Consider the following 19,651-nt stretch of genomic DNA (forward strand, 5'->3'; position numbering starts at 1 on the left):
TTTGGGGAACTGGCAGAGAGAAAGAGTAGTTGAAAGAGCTTTTGCCACTCTTCTGAAATGCTTTTCTGTGAAGAGGATCAGTGGAGCCACTTGTAGCAGGGCTGAGAGGACAAAGGGAGGCTCACTACCTTGCTGTTAGGACATTTTCCAGCACATAAGCAGAAGGAACCGATCTGGTGCTGCAGGCAAGAGTGGTGCAGGAGAGATGGGCGACCTAAAGTGCTAGAGTAGCCAAGAGTGCGGGGTGGGACCCAGGATGTTAATGCCAGTGGCTGAGGCCAGGTAGGTCCATACTGGAGCCAGGCAGATGGTGGAGACAGAAGGTGTTAGGGCCATTCTGCACCCGCTGCCCTGAGGGCATGCACCCATAGCCTTACCAAGACTCTGCACACGTGGTGCTGCCATGTGCTCATGCACTAATGGGGCAAAGTATAAGCGAGCAAGCCTAACACAGCTATTTTACCAACACAGGACTATTCTTCCTTTGCACCAAGAGGGCACAGATGCAGCAGATTTTGTTGATTTGCTGATGGAAAAGTGAGGGACATCACCTTGTTTTCTCAGGAACTAGGTAGTTTGATTCTGAAGTCCCGTCCTGGCTTCTTGAAAAAGCAAATGAGCCCTGGCCGGTTGGCTCAGTGGTAGATCGTCGGCCTGGCGTGCAGGAGTCCCAGGTTCGATTCCCGGCCAGGGCACACAGGAGAAGCGCCCCTCTCATTCTCCACTCCTCCCCCTCTCCTTCCTCTCCGTCTCTCTCTTCCCCTCCCACAGCCAAGGCTCCATTGGAGCAAAGTTTGCCAGGCGCTGAGGATGGCTCTGTGGCCTCTGCCTCAGGCGCTAGAATGGCTCTGATTGCGGCAGAGCGACACCCCAAGATGGGCAGAGCATCGCCCCCTGGTGGGCGTGCCAGGTGGATCCCGGTCGGGCGCATGCGGGAGTCTGACTGCCTCCCGGTTTCCAGCTTCGGAAAAATACAAAAAAAAAAAGAAGCAAATGAGAAAGAAGGGCGGTGGAAATAACTCAAAAACTGGAGCCACTGGCTCACGGGTGCTCCAGGCACATGACCCACTGAGTGGCCCGCCCCCATCACGTGCCCCACAACGTGCTGCAACTTAACAGTCCCCACCATGTGACCCATGGTGCTCTGCGCGCCCCAGTCACATGCCCTGCCACGCCCTTCCTGGTCCCTGGCTGCTGTTGGAGAGAAGCCGTGATCTCCTCGTCGCGGCCTCTGAACAGAATGCCGAGGTCCAGAGCAAACAAACAGGTAGAAGGGGCGGCTGAACTTCAGCCTTCGGGAATTCCCTGGCGTCTCCCGCTCAGGGAGGGTGGCCGGGCTTGTCCTTGTGGACATTCCTTGTGGACATGGGAGGGAACGCGCGAGCTCCGGGAGGCAAGCGGGGCGCCGGAGTCGAGGTGCATCTGAGGGCTCCGAGTCTGTTCTGTTTCATTCCCCACAAGTCTCCATACGAGAAGTTAAGTAAGTGGATGATGGACATTTCGGGGGACCGGGGCGTGCTGAAGAACATCATCCGAGAGGGTGTCGGTGAGCTGGTGACGGAGGACGCTTCGGTGCTAGGTACGGCCGTGGCCCGGTGCCGTCTGTCCTCGGGAAGCTGGCGGGCCATGCGAGAGGACTGGCCAGGTTTCGTGGTTCTTTACTTTGAGGGGAGGAAAGGCTATGTTTAAAAAAAAAAAAAAATACAGTAGCATTTTTATCTGGTAGAATGTGCTTTGTTAGAGTTAAGATTTGAAGGGAAAGCGAGGGAACGCCATGTCCCCTTTGCATGATGGCGCTGTCAGTAAGAAACACTCCGAGGCCCAGTTTCTCAACCTCAGAGCCAAAGGGCAGGCATCCAAACGTTAAACAAAAAATTGTTGCTATCACCCAGGAAGTGGGGCAGTTGAAGGGCATCTGAGTTTATTTTTTTCTTTTGTATTTTTCTGAAGCTAGAAACGGGGAGACAGACAGACTCCCGCATGCGCCCGACCGGGATCCACCTGGCACGCCCACCAGGGGGAGACGCTCTGCCCATCCTGGGCGTCGCCATGTTGCGACCAGAGCCACTCTAGCGCCTGAGGCAGAGGCCGAGGAGCCATCCCCAGCGCCCGGGCCATCCTTGCTCCAATGGAGCCTTGGCTGCGGGAGGGAAAGAGAGAGACAGAGAGGAAGGAGAGGGGAGGGGTGGAGAAGCAGATGGACGCTTCTCCTGTGTGCACTGGCCGGGAATCGAACCCGGGACTTCTGTACGCCAGGCCGACGCTCTACCACTGAGCCAACCGGCCAGGGCCTATTTTTTTCATATGTGATAATTAAAGAGATGTAAAGTTACAGAAGGGAGGGTATTGGTCCATTTTTTCTGTTTGTTTCCTCTGCCCTAGTGAAATATTCTGGGTATCTGGCGAACATGGACGAGCCTTTCGATTCTAATTGCTCTAGGAAAACTCTTCGGCTCATGAAGCTTGGAAAGGGTAAGCTCACATTAGGAGCTGGGAAAGAAGGGGATTGCTCGGGAGAATCACTGAGGGACAATACCCTAGGACTGGAAAACTATCCAGGGCACAGTTCTTTGAGTCAGTTTTTCTGAGGTTGGGTTTTGCTAAACCAGCCAGTTCTCTCCTGTGTTTTCCCTTGAGACTTAGGTATTTGGGAGATGTCATATCTGGCATCTTTTTAAATTTTCTATTTTTTTTCTAGTAAGAGGAGATGAGGCAGAGAGACAGACTCCCCCATGTTCCCCGACCGGGATCCACCCCGCAAGCCCACTAGGGGGCAGTGCTCTACCCATCTGGGGCCGTTGCTCCACTGCAACTGGAGCTTAGTGAGGCAAGGCCATAGAGCCATCCTCAGCACCTGAGGCCAACTCACTCAAGCCAATGAAGCCATGGCTGCAGGAGGAGAAGAGAGAGAGAGAAGGGGAAGGGGTGCAGAAGCAGATGGTTGCTTCTCCTGTGTGCCCTGACTGGGAATCAAACCCAGGACTTCCACAAGCTGGTCTGATGCTCTACCACTGAGCCAACCAGCCAGGGCCCTATCTGACATCTTGACTTAACCATTGGGCATTGTGTGTTTGTTTGTTAAGTAAACATCTGTTGAATGCTTACTGCCCACAGTGCATGGTGTATTAGATTAGATGATTAGAACATCTCAGCCAATATGGTAGAGGAGATTGACCTGTTCAGACCCTAACCTGGTTGAATCCGATAAGTTCCTAGGAGATAGTAGCAGTGTTGTAGGCATACTTAATGAAGGCACTGTTAATTCCATCTGGGAAGATGAGGGAAGGCTTTATGAAAGAAAGGGCATTTGAAATGAGCCCTGAAGATTGACTAAAATTTCAATTAGGGCAGAAGTTGGGCATAGGGTAAGAATGAAGATATTGCAGGAGGAAAGAACTGTGTGAACAAAGATGTAGAGGCTAGAATACTGCAAAGCCTAGAGAAGTCAGAGTTGGAATCATGGAGTTGGTAGAAACAAGGCTGAAAAGTGAGTTGGGACCACAATGCAGAAGGCTTGGAATATCATGTGGAGAGATTTGGATGTAAAGAGGAAGAAATTGATAGCATTGAAACAGGTTACTGAGCAAGCTTCAACCAAGTTTTTGTCCCTTCTTCCAGATATTACACTTTGGGGCATGGAGCTGGGTCTTCTGACCATGCGGAGGGGAGAGCTGGCCAGGTTTCTCTTCAAACCGGCCTATGCTTATGGAACACTGGGCTGCCCGCCCTTGATCCCCCCAAACACCACAGTCTTGTTTGAGATTGAGCTACTTGACTTTCTGGATTCTGCTGAATCAGACAAGTTTTGTGCCCTATCAGCTGTAAGTTCTGGAGCACAGATGTCAGCACTTTATGGAGAGAGTGTTGGGTGTGTTTTTTTGGTAATTATCATACACTACTGATGAGTCTCTGGCCAGGTTCCATCTCCGAGTTGCCTGTATGGTGGTGATGGTGGTGGCATTCCCCCAGTTCCTAGTACTGTTGTCTCATATTGACTCTTGTGTGTGGGTAACTGTTCTAGGCCAAGGTCAGGCAGTGTGTTTGTTATGGACCAGCAATTTGAGCTGATCTTTGAGTCACCTGTTGCTTCTCTTTGCAAGACAATGATCATTTGCTTCTCAACATTAAGTTTGGTTTCTAACAAGTCAAGACTTGGTAGCTCATAACTAGGGTGACCATATAATTCACTATCCAACCCAGGACATCTGAGAGTGAAAGGAGCTATTAACTTGATAGAATATCAGGATATCAGGTGTAAACTGGGATAATCCCAGGCAAAGGGGGACATATGACCTCTGTTCTCATAATTTAAGTGTGTGTGTGTGTGAGACAGACAGAGAAAGACAGAGAGAGGGACAGATAGGGACAGACATACAGGAAAGGAGAGATGGGAAGCATCAATTCTTCATTGCAGCTCCTTAGTTGTTCATTGATTGCCTTCTCATATGTGCCTTGACCAGTGACCCCTTGCTCAAGCCAGTGACCATGGGATCATGTCTATGATCCCACACTCAAGCTCATGAGCCCACGCTCAAGCCAGCAACCTTGCCTTTACTTAACCCTTCCTATAGAGAAAGGGCCTCTAACCTCATTAGTCATCTTAAGCACTCTTGTCAGTCTATCTCACACTGACTGTATATGTGACCTTAGACATTCACCCTTTGTTTGTATCTGTATACGTCTGTCCAGCTAAACCGTCGGTACCCCAAGTGAAATGGATCTTACCTTTCATCTTTGCACACGACAGAGATTCTTTTTTTTTTTTTAGAAGAATCCTTTTTATTTATTTTTTATTTTTTTATTTTTTACAGAGACAGAGAGTGAGTCAGAGAGAGGGACAGACAGACAGGAACGGAGAGAGATGAGAAGCATCAATCATTAGTTTTTCATTGCACGTTGCAGCGCCTTAGTTGTTCATTGATTGCTTTCTCGTATGTGCCTTGACCGCGGGCCTTCAGCAGACCGAGTAACCCCTTGCCCGAGCCAGCGACCTTGGGTTCAAGCTGGTGGGCTCCTGCTCAAACCAGATGAGCCCGCGCTCAAGCTGGCGACCTCAGGGTCTCGAACCTGGGTCTTCCGCATCCCAGTCCGACGCTCTATCCACTGCACCACCGCCTGGTCAGGCATGACAGAGATTCTTGCAGATTCCTGGGTCCCACCTCTGGTGTACTGATTTAGAATCTCTGGGTTGGGGGGAGACAGGACACCTGTGTTTAAAAAGAGTCTGTATGGGTGATTTTGGTATGTGCCCAAGACAGTGCGCTGTGGCCATAAAGACCAGTAGGGCCTCAGGCAGACCAAGACCTGTTAAATTTTGGTGCATAACTGGTCCTGATTTTTGTGCTTGACAAGTTCCATCAGTTTCTAATTCCATGAAAACGGCTGCTTTAGGGAGCATCCATGGGAAGAATATAGAAGTAGACCTTTTGACTTCAGGTTGTAAAGGTGGGGGCAGTGATAACACCAGACTGCCTGGCTTCTGTTGGTAGTCACAGAGATGACCTCCGCAGAGGCACCTAGCCCAATGCTTGGTGCACATACAGCCGTAAACAAAAGTTCGTAATCTGAAGGATAAAAACAGAACAGGTGTAATTATACTTGCATTATGGCATTGTGGCTTTCAGTTTCTTTTTGCTGGGTAGCCTTGTCTTTGGTCCTCAGGAGCAACAAGATGAATTTCCACTTGAGAAGGTCCTTAAAGTGGCAGCTACTGAACGGGAGTTTGGCAACTACCTTTTCCGCCAAAATCGTTTCTATGGTGCCAAAGACAGATACAAACGGGTAAGTATGTTTAAACCCTGAACAATTCCTTGTTTAAAACCTTGCTCGGTTTCCCAAATCTTTATATGCAGCCATTAAGGAAAATCTCACTAACCTTCTTGTGCCAGATAGCTGGGAGAGGGGACAAGGTATTTGGGGGGAGCCTGGTATTCTGTGTCTTGTACTGGAAGCTGATTACATGGGTTTGTTCAGGTTGTGAAAATTCATTAAGTTATACACTTATTTTTATACTTACCTGTGTATGTGTATATGTATTTCGTAAAAAGGTTTTAAAATTTTCATTTTAGTGGTAGGTCTTCTTCCAACTGATTTTTCTACTCCCATCTCTGTAAAGTTTGCTGTCTTCATACCCTGTCTGACAGTGGAGGTTCATAACTCTCTGAGTTGACTCTTTCTTCACCAAACTTTTGATTATGATTTGGCTTCTTGTGTAGATTATGTTGACAGGAGTTCACTGTGCTTTGTAACTCATTCAGTAAATATTATGAGCACTTTCTGTGTGCCAGACACAAACAGGACAGCGTTTATAGAGTCTAGGGGTAGTCTGATTTTACATTTCATTTGCACTCAGCTGCAAGCAACAGTATCCTGGAAAATTGTTCTATAAGTAAACTACATATTTAATTTTTCCTCACATAAGGGAGGCAGTCCAAGGCTGTATAGCAGTTCTGCATAGCCACCAGGGTTCCAGGTTCCTTCTGTCTTTCTGCTCAGCTACCCTTAATGTGCCCTTGTTTGTCCCTGGCCAGTGGCTCAGTAGTTAGAGCATTGGCCCAACGTATGGATGTCCAGGTTTGATTCCCAGCCATGGCACACAGGAGAAATGACCATCTGCTTCTCCTTCCTCCTCTTCTTCCCCTTCTCTCCCTCTTTCCGTCCAGCAGCTAAGTGGCTCAGTTGGTTAGAACATGGCCCCAGGCACTGAAGATAGCTTTCTCGGAGCACAGCAGCCTCAGACACTAAAAATAGCTCAGTACTGGAACATTGGCCTCAGATGGGGTTACCAGGTGGATCCTGGTCAGGGTGCATGCGGGAGTCTACCTTATTATCTCCCCTCCTCTCACCTAAAAAAAAAAAAGTGTCTTTGTTTTTCTCCCCCCAAGATGATTATTCATCTTGTAGCATCATACGATTATCTAAGCAGAAAGAAGAGAGCGGAGAAGAATCTGGTGTGTTATATTTCACTGACCATGTTCAGTGGACACCCTTAGCTGCATAGGAAGCTGGGAAATGTACTTTTTATTTATTTATTTATTTTATTTTTTAAAATTTTATTTATTTTAGAGAGGAGGGGGGAGATAGAGAGAGAGAGAGAGAGAGAAAGAGAGAGAGAGAGAAGGGGGAGGAGCAGGAAGCATCAACTCCCATATGTGCCTTGACCAGGCAAGCCCAGGGTTTTGAACCGGCAACCTCAGTGTTTCCAGGTTGATGCTTTATCCACCGCACCACCACAGGTCAGGCGGAAATGTACTTTTTAAATTACTATAGTACATTGTTGCTTCAAATGGAATGAGTAGTTAAGAGAAGAGGAGGGGAATAGGTATTGGGTTAGTATCTAAGAGTATCTGCCATATTTAGCTTATATGAGCATGCTTCAGAGAGAGAAAGATGGACAGCATGCATGTGTGTGTCTTTGGGAACCCTGGCAAAATCAGGTCCTTAAACTTGTATAGTACAGATTTTGGCTTATGGTTAGGTTGTAGCATGGATACTGTTTATAAAGGTTTTTTTTAAGATTTATTTTGATGCTTTTAAAATATTTTTATTGATTTTGGAGAGAAAGTGGGAGAGGGAGAGAGAGAAACATCAATCTGTTCCTGTATGTGCCCTGACTGGGAATCAAACTCACAACTTTTGTACACAGGGATGAAACTCAACCAAGCTAAAGTTTGTTGAGTGCCTTCTCATTTGAAAAATATTTTTCCATAAAAAACAGACCACTTCTGCCTCACTAGAGGCGGCACAGTAGCTAGAGCGTCAACCCGGAACTCTGAGGTCACCGGTTCAAAACCCTGAGCTCACCAACTTGAGCACAGGATTTCTGGCTTGAGTGTGGATTGTTGACATGATTCCAAAGGTTGTTGGCTTGGCTTAAGCCTGAGGTGTGGTCCCTGGTCTAGACACATAGAAGCAATCAATGCACAACTAAAATGAAGCGACAAGTTGGTGCTTCTTGCTCTTTTTCCTCTCTCTCTCTAGAAAAAACAAAACACTCCTTCCATTGCCTATTTCCTAGCTCTGATCCCCTGAAGCATTCACTTTTTTATTCTATCTGCTGTTTTTCTGGTATTCTGCATTTATAAATGATATGCTTTAGTTTGCCTTTTTTTTTTGACATTTTTTTTTTTTAAAGGAAATTTTATTTTATTTTATTTATTTATTTTTTATTTTTATTTTATTTATTCATTTGAGAGAGGAGAGAGAGAGAGGGAGAGAGAGAGAAGAGAGAGACAAGGGGGAGGAGCTGGAAGCATCAACTCCCATATGTGCCTTGACCAGGCAAGCCCAGGGTTTCGAACCGGCGACCTCAGCATTTCCAGGTCAACGCTTTATCCACTGCGCCACCACAGGTCAGGCCTTTTTTTGACATTTTTAATTTCTCATTACGAAAGATGAGGCTTTGGTTCTTACTTCTGCTTTCCCAGTATTGTCATAATTTTAAGAATCAGTGTTCAGTGTTACACTATTGAGGCTGTATAGTGGTATAGCTGCTGAGCCAAGCTCTCATTATGCTTGCTTGTCTAGCAGTGCCCTCTGCCCCTTGAATTGCCACTTTTTTACATAGTTTTTTCTAAAGCTATCACTGTTTTCTCCTAAACATTCTCACAGCATAGAAAGCCTCATTCAACACTACTTTCCATGTGATCATGCCTTCATCATCTAGCGGTTCTGTATTTTCTCAGGATGTCTCCATTGGAACTCCATGTAGGCTGAGCTCTCTGGGCCTGCGGCACAGCTCTTGTCCCAGGGCTGACTGTTTTGCGGACTTTCTGTTGTTGTTCTCAGTTTATTTCCTTGTTTTGATAAAGCACACTTTTGCATGTCTAAAAAGGTTTTTGGGTTTTTTTTAAGCGATAGAGACAGAGAGAGGGACAGAGAGGGACAGACAGGCAGGAAGGGAGAAAGATGAGACGCATCAATTCTTCATTGTGGCACCTTAGTTGTTTGTTGATTTCTTTCTCATATGTGCCTTGACTGGGGGGCTTCAGCAGAGTGAGTGACCCCTTGCTCAAGCCAGCGACCTTTGGACTCAACCAGTGACCATGTGGTCATGTCTATAATCCCATGCTTAATGCTGGCGAGCCCGGACTCAAGCCAGCAACCATGGGGTCAATGTCTATGATCCCGTGCTTAAGCTGAAAACCTCAGGGTTTTGAACCAGGATCCTTTGCATCCAGGCCAAGGCTCTATCCATTGTGCCACTACTTGGTCAGGCCAAAAGTTTTTAATTTTGATGAAGTCCAATTTATATAATTATTCTTTGGTTATCCTTTTGGTGTCTTATCTAGGAAATCATTCTCTAAGTTTACAAAGATTTACATCTTTGTTTTCTTCTAAGAGTCTTACAGTTAATTCTTACATTTAGGTCTATGATCCATTTTGAATTTATTTTTGTAGATAGTGTGAGAGGTAGGAGTCCAACTTCATTCTTTTACATGTTGATATCCAGTTGTCCAAGCACCAATTATTCAAAAAGCTACTCTTTCTCCATTGAATGGTATTGGCAGCCTTGTTGAAAATCTGTTGACTATAGGTGTCTAGGTTTGTTTTCGGTCTTTCAGGCCGCTCAGTTCTATTCCACTGATCTATATGTCTGTCCTTACGTTATTACCACACTGGCTTGGTTATTAGGGCTTATAAGTTTTGAAATTAGAAAGTATGAGTCCAGCCCTGGCCAGTTGGTTCAGTGGTAGAGGTTCGATTCCCAGTCAGGGCACACAGGAGAAGCAACAATCTGCTCTACCCCTCCCCCTCCCCTCTCTCTCTCTCTCCCTCTTTCTCACCCTCTTTCTCTCCCTCACTCCCTTTCTCCCTTTTCCCCTCTCCTGCAGCCATGGCTTGAGTGGTTCAAGCAAGTTGGCCTTGGGTGCTAAGGATGGCTCCATAGCCTCACCTCAGGCACTAAAATAGTTCAGTTGCCAAGCAACAAAATGGTGGCCCCAAGATGGGCAGAACATCGCTCGGTAGGGCTTGCAGGTGGATCCAGTTGGAGCACCTGCGGGAGTCTGTCTCTCTACCTCCCCATTTCTCACTTAGTGTTTTTTTTTTCTTTCAGGAACAGAGAGAGAGTCAGAGAGAGGGATAGACAGGAATGGAGAGAGATGAGAAGCATAATTAGTTTTTCATTGAGACACCTTAGTTGTTCATTGATTGCTTTCTCATATGTGCCTTGACCACGGGCCTTCAGCAGACCGAGTAACCCCTTGCTCGAGCCAGAGACCTTGGGTCCAAGCTGGTGAGCTTTTTGCTCAAACAAGATGAGCCTGCGCTCAAGCTGGCGACTTCAGGGTCTCAAACCTGGGTTCTCTGCATCCCAGTCCGACGATCTATCCACTGTGCCATCGCCTGGTCAAGGTCTCACTTAATTTAGAAAAAAAAGGCCTGACTAGGCGGTGGCGCAGTGGATAGAGCATTGGACTAGGATGCAGAGGACCCAGGTTCGAGACCCCAAGATCGCCAGATTGAGCGCGGGCTCATCTGGTTTGAGCAAAAAGCCTACCAGCTTGAATCCAAGGTTGCTGGCTCCAGCAAGGGGTTACTCAGTCTGCTGAAGGCCTGCGGTCAAGGCACATATGAGAAAGCAATCAATGAACAACTAAGGTGTTGCAACGTGCAATGAAAAACTAATGATTGATGCTTCTCATCTCTCTCCGTTCCTGTCTATCCCTCTCTCTCTCTCTGAAAACAAAAAAAAATTTAGGAAAAAAAAATGAATCTTTCAACCTCTCTTTTAAATATTATTTTGCTATTCAGGATACCTCAAATTTTCATATGACTTTTTATTTTTTTATTTTATTTATTAATTTTAGAGAGGAGAGAGAGAGGGGGGGAGAGAGAGAGAGAGAGAGGAGAGAGAGACAGGGGGGAGGAGCTGGAAGCATCAACTCCCATATGTGCCTTGACCAGGCAAGCCCAGGGTTTCGAACCGGTGACCTCAGCATTTCCAGGTCAACGCTTTATCCACTGCGCCACCACAGGTCAGGCTCATATGACTTTTTAGATCAACTTGACCATTTCTGCAAAAAAAGCTGTTGAAATTTTGGTATGGTTGCATTTAATCTGTAGATCAATTTGGAAATATATCTTACCAACATTGTCTTCTGACCCATGAACATGAGATGTCTTTCCATTCAGTAGTCTTTAATTTCTTCCAACAATGTTTTGTAGTTTTCATTGTACAGGTCTTGCACTTTAAATTTATTGCTACTTATTTAATATTGTATTTTTTTATAATACTGTAAGGGGAGTTTTCTTAATTCCTCTTTTTGGATTGTTTATTGCTAGAGTATAGAAATATAGCTAACTCACATACTGATCTTATGTCCTGAAATTTCGCTGAACTAATTTTTTACCTCTAAGGGATTTTTTCCCCTAAGGGGTTTTTATGTGTGTGTATGGATTCTTAGGGTTTTCTCTATATAAGATTGTCACTCCTCTTGACCACCTGTCTTTCCTCCTCACAGGCCTTGGTGCTACTCCGCCAGCGATCAGCACCCCCTGAAGAGCAGCACCTGGTGGAGGCCGCCAAGCTTCTTGTTCTCCTCAACCTCTCCTTGACATTTCTGAAGCTGGAGCAACCCGCCAGGGCCCTGCACTATGGAGAGCAGGCTCTGGTCATTGACCAGAAGAATGCCAAAGCCCTCTTCCGGTGTGGACAGGTCGGTTGGAGGACAGGGACTTGGGAACAAACACTTAAGAAGGGATGGCAGTGGGCACTGGAGAAATGCTCTTTCCTAAGTATGCCTTTAAAATTCTGTTCTTTGACAGGCTTGTCTCTTCATGACTGAGTATGAGAAGGCCCGGGATTTTCTTGTCCGAGCCCAAAAGGAACAGCCCTTCAATCATGACATCAATAACGAGTTGAAGAAACTGGCCTGGTGAGACCTCTGTTTGTACTCCTGCAAACAGAGAAAGAGATATGTGATGCATCTGTAGTTCTGGTCTCTCCACCTGGGTCTGTTGTCCAGCACATGTTATGAGGCAGCACCCCCTAGAGCTAGTTCTTTGAAATCCTTGGAATTCTAAACCAGTAGCTCCCAGTGGCAAAGTGAGATAGACTTCCAAACTACACCTCTTTGGATCATTTCCCACCTCCCTATTTCACCCCTCTCCCTGCAAATAAGCACCCCCCAAGGAGGAGGGCTAATGTAATTTTTCAAAAGGGACTTACTCAGTTATTTTTTGTACTTGCCACAAACAGAAAACTCACTCCCTCTGAGCTCCAGCATACTGGGGCAGAAGCTTAAAAAGAGCCAGGGACATATGGGGAAGAATAGCTTTCTGCCAGTTAAAAGTTCTGGGAGAGGCCATTGTTCCTTTTCTGAGGTGCCCCCCCACCCCCAATCCCACACACACAGCCAGTAGGCAGGCGCCATAGCTGAGTCCCATCAACCGGGCTCACACTATATGCCTGTCCTGGTGATTCTCTGAGACCCCACCCCACCTGCAGGCCCACTAAAGCCATTTCAGTGGCTTTTCCATTCAAATGGTCTCTCTTGTCTTATGCTTTAGACTTTTTAAAAATCTCTCAAGCAGCATCTGGCCTCTGTGTACCCTCTTCCTCTTGCTAAGTGGCTCCAGCCATGGCACTGGCAGCAGCTGGCCTTGGCTCACAGCTTGGCCTCTCCTGTGTACCTTCAAGCCCAGAATAAACAGCAGCCAACTGCATGCACATCACTCTGGCTATACCAGGTAGCCCCAGCAGGGCCGTGAGCACCAAAGACCCAAAGAAGAAAGTTCTGCTTCATAGGATCAACTCATGCAGAGCAGCTCCTCTACTATAGTCACAGCCAGTCAGTACCTCCCAGTGACACCGATAGCAGTCAAAACTCAGTTGTGGCCCTGGCCAGTTGGCTCAGTGGTAGAGCGTCGGCCTGGCGTGCGGGGGACCCGGGTTCGATTCCCGGCCAGGGCACATAGGAGAAGCGCCCATTTGCTTCTCCACCCCCCCCCTCCTTCCTCTCTGTCTCTCTCTTCCCCTCCCGCAGCCAAGGATCCATTGGAGCAAAGATGGCCCGGGCGCTGGGGATGGCTCCTTGGCCTCTGCCCCAGGCGCTAGAGTGGCTCTGGTCACGGCAGAGCGACACCCCGGAGGGGCAGAGCATCGCCCCCTGGTGGGCGTGCCAAGTGGATCCCGGTCGGGCGCATGCGGGAGTCTATCTGACTGTCTCTCCCCGTTTCCAGCTTCAGAAAAATACAAAAAAAACAAAACAAAATAAAAACCAAAACTCAGTTGTAACAGGACAGTGCACACAGTGACATAGGGGTGCACCTGAGTGCCCAGCTCAGGTGACTGGGGAGGCTGTGCCACTGGGCCCCATAGGACACCTACCCAAGGCCACTTTACCAAGTCTGAGGTATGTAGCAGCTCTGCCTAATACATAGGAACAAACAGAGGGAAGCAGCAGAAACGAGACAAAGGAACATGTCCCAAATGAAAGAACAGGAGATATTAAACAAAATGGGGGCAAGCAAACTATCAGATACAGAGTTCAAAACAATGGTTATAAAGATGCTCAAAGAAGTTAGTTGGGGACATAGAAACTGTAAAAAAAGAACCAGTCAGAAACGAAGGATACACTAACTGAAATGAGTAATTTACAGGGAATCAGCGGTAGGGTAGATGAAGCTGAGAGTCAGATCAGCAATTTGGAATATAAAAAAGCAGGTAACACCCAATCAGAAAAAAAAGGAGAATCCAAAACATGAAGATAGAGTAAGGAGCCTCTGGGACAACTTCAAGCGTACTAACACATGCATCATGGGGTGCCAGAAGGAGAAGAAAGAGCAAGAAATTGAAAACATATTTGAAAAAATAACAAAAAACTTTCCTAACCTGATAAAGGAATACACCTGAAACTAATATAATATTATGGGTAAACTGTAATTGAAAAATAATTATTTAAAAAGCTTGACCAGTAGTGGTGCAGTGGATAGCGCATCAGCCCAAGATGCTGAGGTCCCTGGTTCAAAACCCCAAGGTTGCTGGCTTGAGTGTGGGCTTGCCAGCTTGAGCATGGGATCATTAACATGATCCCAAGGACTTGAAGCCCAAGATTACTGGCTTGAACCCAAATTTGGTGACTAGAGCCCCCAGTCAAGGGATGTATGAGAAGCAATAAATGAACAGCTAAAGTGAGCAACTACTACAAGTTCATGGTTCTCATCTCTTGCCTCCCTCTCCTATTCTCTCTCTCTCTAAAAAAAATAAATAAATCAGTGCATCCAGGAGCAACTATTTACTAGCAAAATTTAAAATCTCCCTACTTGAAACTATCCTACGAATATACCACTTCAAGTGAGAGGAGGGGAGATAGACTCCCACATTGCCCCAACCAGGATTCACCGGGCAACCCTCTTCTAGGGCCAATGATCAAATCAACCAAGCTATTCTCAGCACCCGGGGCCACACTCGAATCAATCGAGCCACTGGCTGCAGGAGGGGAAGAGGGAGACGAGGGGGGATAGAAGCAGATGGTCACTTCTATGTGCCCTGACCAGAAATCAAACCCGGGACATTCAAACACCAGGCCAACACACTGAGCCAACTGGCCAGGGCCACAAACTGATTTATAAAAGATAGGAAAAAAATGTCTGAGGTATATGCACCTCTTATACTATTTGGTACCAGTTATTGCATTTTGAGTCTTTTAGGACTTCCCAGCAATTTCCTTTCTGGTATTTATAAGTATTCTCTCTGGTTATAAGTAGAAATTTTTGGAATGTAACCATTCTTCAGCAAGAAAGTCTCAAGATAAGTTAGTAGCTACTGAGTGTGAGGAGTCACTTGTCAAGACCACCTGGCAACATCACTGACTGGCTCCTAGCCTTCAAGGCTGCCATCTTTTCAGAAGTGGGCTTTTTGTCCAAGGGCTTTCTTAACAGTTCTTGGAAGTCTCCACTGTCTCTCCTACCCCTCCAGTATTGCTTCTATCCCCTCCTGATTCAGTGTAAAGCCCAGTTTAAAAAATTTATTTAAAAATTCAGGATCTGGCCTGACCAGGTGGTGGCACAGTGGATAGAGCGTCGGACTGGGATGCAGAAGACCCAGGTTCGAGACCCTGAGGTTGCGCACGGGCTCATCTGGTTTGAGCAAAAGCCTACCAGCTTGGACCCAAGGTCGCTGGCTTGAGCAAGGGGTTACTCAGTCTGCTGAAGGCCCACGGTCAAGGCACATATGAGAAAGCAATCAATGAACAACTAAGGTGTCACAACGAAAAACTAATGATTGATGCTTCTCATATCTCTCCGTTCCTGTCTGTCTGTCCCTATCTATCCCTCTCTCTGACTCACTCTCTCTGTTAAAAAAAAAAAAAAAAAAAATCAAATCAGGATCTGAGTGAATTCCAGCCACCAGATGTCACCTCCTACAAAGACCTTCTCTAACTCCCGTGTGTTTTTGTTTACAGTCATTACAAGAACTACATGGATAAAGAGAAAGAAATGTGCCATCGGATGTTCGTTCCTTATGATGATAATGGCTCTACAGCAGGAGGAAATTAGAGGTAATCAAAGGACTAAAGCATAAAAGGCTTCAGGATTTTGTCTGGCATATATTAAAATGTGGTGGTTTTCCTTGGCCCCCAGTGGATAGTGGCTAGCACAGTAGAGAATGGATGGCAGTAGAAAAATTCCTGTTAAAGCTAATAAGTCAAGTGCAGAGTGCACACTGTGGGTCTTCTCATAGAGAAAATCATAGAGAAGATTGGAAAGTCAGTCCTGAGCTAGTGGCTAAATTTACTTCTTCTTCTTCTTCTTCTTATTATTATTATTGTATTTTTCCGAAGTGAAAGCAGTCAGACAGACTCCCACATGTGCCCGACTGGGATCCACCCGGCATGCCCACCAGGGGGCGATGCTCTGCCCATCTGGGGCGTGGCTCTGTTGCAACCAGAACCATTCTAGTACCTGAGGCAGAGGCCATAGAGCCATCCTCAGTGCCCGGGCCAACTTTGCTCCAGTGGAGCCTTGGCTACAGGAGGGGAAGAGAGAGAGAGAGAGGAAGGAGAGGGGGATGGGTGGAGAAGCAGATGGGCACTTCTTCTGTGTGCTCTGACCAGGAATCGAACCCAGGACTTCCACACACCAGGCCAACACTCTAGTGTTGAGCTAGTGGCTAAATTTAGAGGTTAGAAGCCTTAGGCTTTAAAATGAAAACAAATTTTTCCTTCAAATTTTCTGTTAACCTTTCCTTCACAGTAGCTTGGAACATGAAACTGTAATAGTCATTAGTGTGATGGTTTATCTGAGCTTTGAAATGAGCGATCCTTCTTCTCATCTGGTTTTTCCTAAAGGCCTCCATCTTCACTTTCACACTTAACACATTGTTCAAGCAGTTAAAATTCAGATGTTGAGGGGTAGGGATGGGCAGTGACTGTCAAGTTCTGCTTACTGTTAGAATGAACGATTTGAAGATTTTAGAACCAGCAGGGAACAGAAGGTAACATTTCTACCAGAGCATATGCCCTGTGATTTAGCAGGCACAGGGTTAAGGTTTCCCATGAATACATGAGATAACCCTCTGGTCTGGTTTACTATTACTTAAGAAACTTAATGGAAACAAAATCACCTGCCTTAAACACCTGCTTAGCTGGGTAGATAACTGTGCTCTCTTGAGAGAAGTTAAACAAGGGACAACAAGAAAACAGCTGCCCAACGGGCTCCTGGTGATAAATCTCTCCTTTGTTGCTACCTACATCCCTCTACAAAAGAGCTTGAGAGAAGAAGGCAGTGAAAAGGCCTATTCATCCCAGACTTTTTCACAGGTGATCTACAAACTGCTGCTGGCCGCCCTGTCAGAAACAACCTGTCAGCATCAGAAATAAATGTTGCCTTCATCACTGACCCTGACCCTGTGACCCCGGCCTTCAGGTCTTTCAGGGACATTGGAGGGTTTGGACTGAGATGTGAGCCAGAGGACTTCCCTTATTTGGCCGCTGTTAGTGTCCAGTACAAATGGAGGCCTGATGGCTTTTTGCCAGACATTTTAGACTGACCTGGTATATCCTGCCACTTAATATTTAGTTCTCCCAGGGTCTGTCCTAGAAACAGATCTAGGAAAACCCAGCAGGGTAACAAGTTCCTTTTCCATCATCTTAGTTTTCTCTATTTGTCAGATTTTTTGGAGCCTAATGATTTTTAAATTATTTTTTTATTCATTTTTTAGAGAGGGGGGGGGAGGGGGGAGGGGCAGGAAGCATCAACTCCCATATGTGCCTTGACCAGACAAGTGCAGGGGTTTTTTTTGTTTTTTTTTAATTATTTTTATTTATTTATTCATTTTAGAGGAGAGAGATTGAGAGAGAGAGAGAGAGAGAGAGAGAGAAGGGGGGGGAGGAGCAGGAAGCTTCAACTCCCATATGTGCCTTGACAAGGCAAGCCCAGGGTTTTGAACTGGCAACTTCAGCATTCCAGGTCAATGCTTTATCCACTGCGCCACCACAGGTCAGGCTGGAACCTAGTGATTTTTTTTTTTTTCCCCTGAAGCTGGAAACGGGGAGAGACAGTCAGACAGACTCCCGCATGCGCCCAACCGGGATCCACCCGGCAAGCCCACCAGGGGCGATGCTCTGCCCCTCCGGGGCGTTGCTCTGCCGCGACCAGAGCCACTCTAGCGCCTGGGGCACAGGCCAAGGAGCCATCCCCAGCGCCCGGGCCATCTTTTGCTCCAATGGAGCCTTGGCTGTGGGAGGGGAAGAGAGAGACAGAGAGGAAGGAGGGGGTGGGGGTGGAGAAGCAAATGGGCGCTTCTCCTATGTGCCCTGGCCGGGAATCGAACCCGGGTCCCCCGCACACCAGGCCGACACTCTACCGCTGAGCCAACTGGCCAGGGCCTGGAGCCTAGTGATTTTTAGATGGTTTCCTGTGTATTTCTAAATCTTGAGTGCTTATCAGGAGCAGTGAATGTATTGGGGTCTACAGTGGCCCTGCATGTCACACTCCTGTGCTGTTGCAGTTGAAACATATTTTGGCTTTTGTGTCTTGGGTGTTCTCTCTGCTCCCCTTTTCTTCTCTGAACTTGTGCTCAGTCACTTAAAATGTCCAGGTTTTTAAATTCTTTTGGCAACCTAGTTTTGACTAAGTGGGACCATTTAAAGTGTGTTCTTCTCAGATGTTAGATACTTCTGACTTGTCTTCATCTTGTCTTCTAAGATGTTAGACACTTCTGGTAGGATGGGTGTTCTAGGCCTTTGACTGTAGTAGACTGAATTTTTTTTAGCTCAAAGGCAATGTCTTGTTCATCTTTGTATTTTCTAGCATCTGGGACCATGGCTGGCACATTATTAGCACTCAGTAAATGTTGGTTGAATCAAGTGTAAAATAGCCAAAATGATAGACTAGTCTCTGAAACCATACTCTAAAAGCTGGCTCTTGTATTGGCAGTCAGGACTGTTAGTGCCAGTGACAGAAACTCATCTTTATCTAGTGTCAGCCAAAAAAGAGATTTACAGAAGGGATCCTTGGGGTACCTCACTGAATCAGAGGAGTTGAACAGGCAGTACTCAGGTTCCTCGAGTTCTGAGGGCCTCAGGGTCTTGGTCTCTTTGCTGCTTTATTCTCTTCCACTAGAAGGAGTGCGCAGACATCCATTTGCACAGCCTTTCTATTTGAGGGAGGGCTTTTCCTTATCCCACACCTCCCTCCTCTTCCTGTACCCAGCATACTTCCAGTTTGAAAAATAAATCCTAAGGCAGGACTCTGGCCTGCTTTGGGGTATGTGGAGTCCCATGTGTAGCATCCCTTCCTATTGCCACATATTAGGAACTAGGGGAGCAATGATTGTTCGAAGGAAGAAGGCTACTGTTCCCCAGGATCAAGAGAATGGAGACAATGGGAAAAGGGGAAGAGGCCCATTAAAGGGTATTTAGCTGTTACAGCCACTCTCTGTACTGCTGAGTTGTCAGCTTGAGTCTTGCTGTGGCAGAGCAGTGGGTCATTTGCCGGTTAGGTGAATTAGGAATCTCTCGCAGCTCCTGCTGAGGGCTCAATAGTGGCAAGAGCAAATATATCCATAGTTCTGCCACACAGTCTTTTTCCTTCGTTTGGATTTTCAGAGGGCATGGCAAAAATACACACCTCTGGATGGGAGTATTCTTGGGGATCAGCTTAAAAAGTCAAGATGAGGTCGATGTTTTCACTACGTACATCAGAAGACCTAGAGATTTATAGCATACCCCAAGCTAATATTTGATAGGCTGCTTTGAAACTGCTTTCCCTGTGGTTTGCGATGCAGTGGAAGTAGTATTCCTGTGTTTATATATGATGTATACTACAATCAAACTTTATAAATGGATGTTTTCTAACTACCTGCTTGGTTAAGGCCTCACATTGCTCCATCCACAGTAGTAGCGATTTTACCAGGGGCACCAAAGAGCTTTTATAACAGATGCTGTCATAGTTAGAAACATTTGGAATTGTGTTCTAACATTTTTCTTAATTCTGTTTTTGTACTTTTCATTGTCATCTTGGTTCGAGTTATGTCCTTCCTATCCTGACATGCTAGTATCTGAGGCCCTTGCCATACTTTGTGTCTGGAGAAGAGACTGTGAAGTGAGCACTAGAGCTATTTTCAAATATTGAAATGGTTAACATATAATAGGTGAATTTATTCTGTGGTTTCCAAAGAGCAGGACCAGCAAGTGGATCTAAT

General features: G+C 46.3%; 1 protein-coding gene across 1 annotated transcript in view; it reads left to right on the forward strand.

Moving 5' to 3' along the window:
• The first annotated feature begins 1,365 nt into the window (after positions 1 to 1,365).
• The window catches only part of FKBP6 (FKBP prolyl isomerase family member 6 (inactive)), a 41,005-nt gene continuing 22,719 nt past the window's right edge, over positions 1,366 to 19,651 (forward strand). The window contains exons 1-8 of the mRNA XM_066278099.1: positions 1,366 to 1,416; positions 1,462 to 1,579; positions 2,383 to 2,472; positions 3,619 to 3,821; positions 5,662 to 5,781; positions 11,466 to 11,660; positions 11,770 to 11,879; positions 15,411 to 15,506. Coding sequence (XP_066134196.1) covers positions 1,366 to 1,416; positions 1,462 to 1,579; positions 2,383 to 2,472; positions 3,619 to 3,821; positions 5,662 to 5,781; positions 11,466 to 11,660; positions 11,770 to 11,879; positions 15,411 to 15,504 — 981 coding nt within the window. The 3' untranslated portion in view covers positions 15,505 to 15,506. The remainder of the gene's footprint in view (positions 1,417 to 1,461; positions 1,580 to 2,382; positions 2,473 to 3,618; positions 3,822 to 5,661; positions 5,782 to 11,465; positions 11,661 to 11,769; positions 11,880 to 15,410; positions 15,507 to 19,651) is intronic.

The sequence above is a fragment of the Saccopteryx bilineata genome, chromosome 4 (genome assembly GCF_036850765.1).
Source record: "Saccopteryx bilineata isolate mSacBil1 chromosome 4, mSacBil1_pri_phased_curated, whole genome shotgun sequence".
Lineage (NCBI taxonomy): Eukaryota > Metazoa > Chordata > Mammalia > Chiroptera > Emballonuridae > Saccopteryx > Saccopteryx bilineata.